Source organism: Notothenia coriiceps, unplaced genomic scaffold (assembly GCF_000735185.1).
Source record: "Notothenia coriiceps isolate Sejong01 unplaced genomic scaffold, NC01 NC01_scaffold00010443, whole genome shotgun sequence".
In the NCBI taxonomy this organism is placed as follows: domain Eukaryota; kingdom Metazoa; phylum Chordata; class Actinopteri; order Perciformes; family Nototheniidae; genus Notothenia; species Notothenia coriiceps.
Genome location: NW_011343144.1, coordinates 1 through 2,638, shown reverse-complemented (window position 1 = coordinate 2,638; position 2,638 = coordinate 1). Strand labels below are relative to the sequence as shown.

Genomic DNA, 2,638 nt, shown 5'->3' with positions numbered 1-2,638 from the left:
AGATGCTGATTAGACAGCCGGATTATTGCACAGGTGTGCCTTAGGCTGGCCACAATAAAAGGCCACTCTGAAACGTGCAGTTTTGCTTTATTGGGGGGGTCTGGGGGGGTCCGAAAACCCTAGGGTTAAACCCTAACCCTAACATGTCACCCATTGAGCATGTTTGGGATGCTCTGGATCGGCGTATACGACAGCGTGTTCCAGTTCCTGCCAATATCCAGCAACTTCGCACAGCCATTGAAGAGGAGCGGACCAACATTCCACAGGCCACAATCAACAACCGACCAACTCTATGCCAAGGAGATGGGTGACATGTAAGGGTCAGGGTTTAACCCTAACCCTAACCCTAACATGTCAGTGGGTGACATGTAATACATAATCAGCATCTTGGTATGCCACACCTGTGAGGTGGGATGGATTATCTCGGCAAAGGAGAAGTGCTCACTATCACAGATTTTTTCAGATTTGTGAACAATATTTGAGAGAAATGGTTATTTTGTGTATATAGAAAATGTTTTAGATCTTTGAGTTCATCTCATGAGAAATGGGAGCAAAAACAAAAGTGTTGCATTTATATTTTTGTTCAGTGTATATACACATTTGCATTTTAACACATTTTATAATTGATCCCATGTTCACTACTATTATATTTATATTTTAGTGTACATATTTTTACAAATGTCTTATTTTTACTTGAAATAAAATATATATATTGTAGTTTAGTCCAGAAACCTTTACATACAGATTTCTGATTTTCATTTTTTCTTATAATTTCTATTATACTTATTTTGTATTTTAAAATCGGAGCAACTGTAACGTATACCAAGTATGTAATCAAATCAGAGACATTAAATATGTGTTTCTGTCCTTCCTCAGGGCCACATCCAGACTTTCCAGCAGTCAGGCTTCAGTCGAGCCGCTTCACCTCGCCAGTCGGTGGACTACGATGATGAGGAGACGGACTCAGACGAGGACATCAGGGAGACGTACGGTTACGACATGAAGGTGTGTACGGCAAGCGATGTTGCTCAAATCACCTATAAGCAAGATATTCTACTTCTAATTCTTCCCTTTGTGGTGTCTGCATCATTCCAGGACCCCGGCGAGGTGAAGCCCTACCTGTTCTGCGATGAGGAGATTCCCGTGAAATCTGAAGAGGTGGTCAGTCACATGTGGCCGGCCGTCACGCCGTCATTCTGCGCCGAACACGCCTACTCTTCCGCCTCAAAGTCCTGTGTACAAAGTGAGGCCACATTTTAGAGCATCTCTGTTTCCCTGGATCCCTAAACGCATCATCTCCTGTTGTCTTTGTGCACAAATAACGTAGAGAGAGCTACATTTTGAGCACTTTTATGATAAATATTCAACTCTGAGAGGTTCCATTTTTGTTGATTTTCTCTGAAATAAATGCCTTCATCATCTCACACTCAAAATATTGACGTTTCAGACATGACGCCCAGGAAGCAGCCCAGGAAGACCCCCCTGGTCCCTCGCAGCCTGGAGCCGCCGGTGCTGGAGCTGTCCTCGCAGGCGAAGGCGCAGCTGGAGGAGCTCATGATGCTGGGAGACCTGCTGGAGGTGTCCCTGGATGAGACCCAGCACATCTGGAGGATCCTGCAGGCCACACACCCCCCGTCTGAGGAGAGATTCCTGCAGGTCATGGAGGTAGGGGACGTCACGCATTTATGCAACCTGATGGCGCAGCTGGACCCCAGGGAAATGCTGAGTCGTGTTTGGCTTGGGGTTTAAATCGGTTCTGCTTAAAGGTCACCTATTATGCAAAATGCACTTTTTCATGTCTTTTATACATAAACATGTATCCCCTCTGTGTAAAGAGATTCTGAATATTTCAGGAAAAAAGATTCTCTCTCTTTTTGTCCTGATCCATCTGAAAATGAGCTGATCAGATTTTGGCCACTTTATGATGTCATAACGATGTTTTGGCTTGTTTAACCATTGAGGCACGGACACACCAGGCCGATTATCGGCGTCGGTGGGCGTCAGTCTGACGGGCAGTCGGCAAAAGAAATCACTCTGATTGGCTGTTCAGCTAGCGAATCAGTGCATGAGAAGCGAAACGGAAGTGAGGGACCCAAACAAACTATTAAGAAGGCAAATCTGAAATTTCATTTAACTCCTGCTCTCGACAAAGGTTCGGGAAAGCCCCATGAGCTTTTCGCTGTAGAGTGAAAATGGAACGCACACGCTATTTGTTGTTTGTTTATATCACGCAGTCTGTTCTTCTTCTCTCGGTTATCACGCAGTCTGTCTTCCGGTTGTTGCCTCTTTTGAATGACGAATACACACTACCGCCGCCTGCTGGTAAGGAGAGTTATTGCCACTCACGCATGCGCAGTTCGTACGTGCTTCTTGGCCGTCGCGACGCAACAGTCGGGGTCCGTCTGTGTCAGTTCTTTGTTTTCAGATTGGCGTGTCCGGGCCTTTAGCCAATCGCCAACCAAGGTAACCCCCCCCCCCACCTTATCACCTGAATCTCCTCCTAGACCATTGTGTTCTTTTTAACCAAATATCTCTCAGAGGGGCGTGGGGAGGGGCTCCTTATTTTCATCTAAAGTAACAGACAGAGAATCAGCACTTTTGAAACAGGGCTGAAACAGAGGGGTTTATGGGATGCTAC

At 45.7% G+C, this 2,638-nt stretch overlaps 1 protein-coding gene across 1 annotated transcript; it reads left to right on the top strand.

Moving 5' to 3' along the window:
• The first annotated feature begins 874 nt into the window (after positions 1 to 874).
• Positions 875 to 1,784, top strand: LOC104946000 (lysine-specific demethylase 5A-like). The gene is made up of 3 exons (XM_010771738.1): positions 875 to 1,005; positions 1,096 to 1,243; positions 1,448 to 1,784. The coding sequence occupies exons 1-3, from the start codon at positions 1,000 to 1,002 to the stop codon at positions 1,747 to 1,749; spliced, it is 456 nt and encodes a 151-aa protein (XP_010770040.1). The 5' UTR covers positions 875 to 999; the 3' UTR covers positions 1,750 to 1,784.
• The last annotated feature ends 854 nt before the right edge of the window (positions 1,785 to 2,638 follow it).

Excerpts from the sequence above, each read along its gene's own strand:
- LOC104946000 (XM_010771738.1), top strand. Across the intron at positions 1,244-1,447 it reads CTCAAAGTCCTGTGTACAAA|ACATGACGCCCAGGAAGCAG; the intron begins GTGAGGCCACAT and ends TTGACGTTTCAG.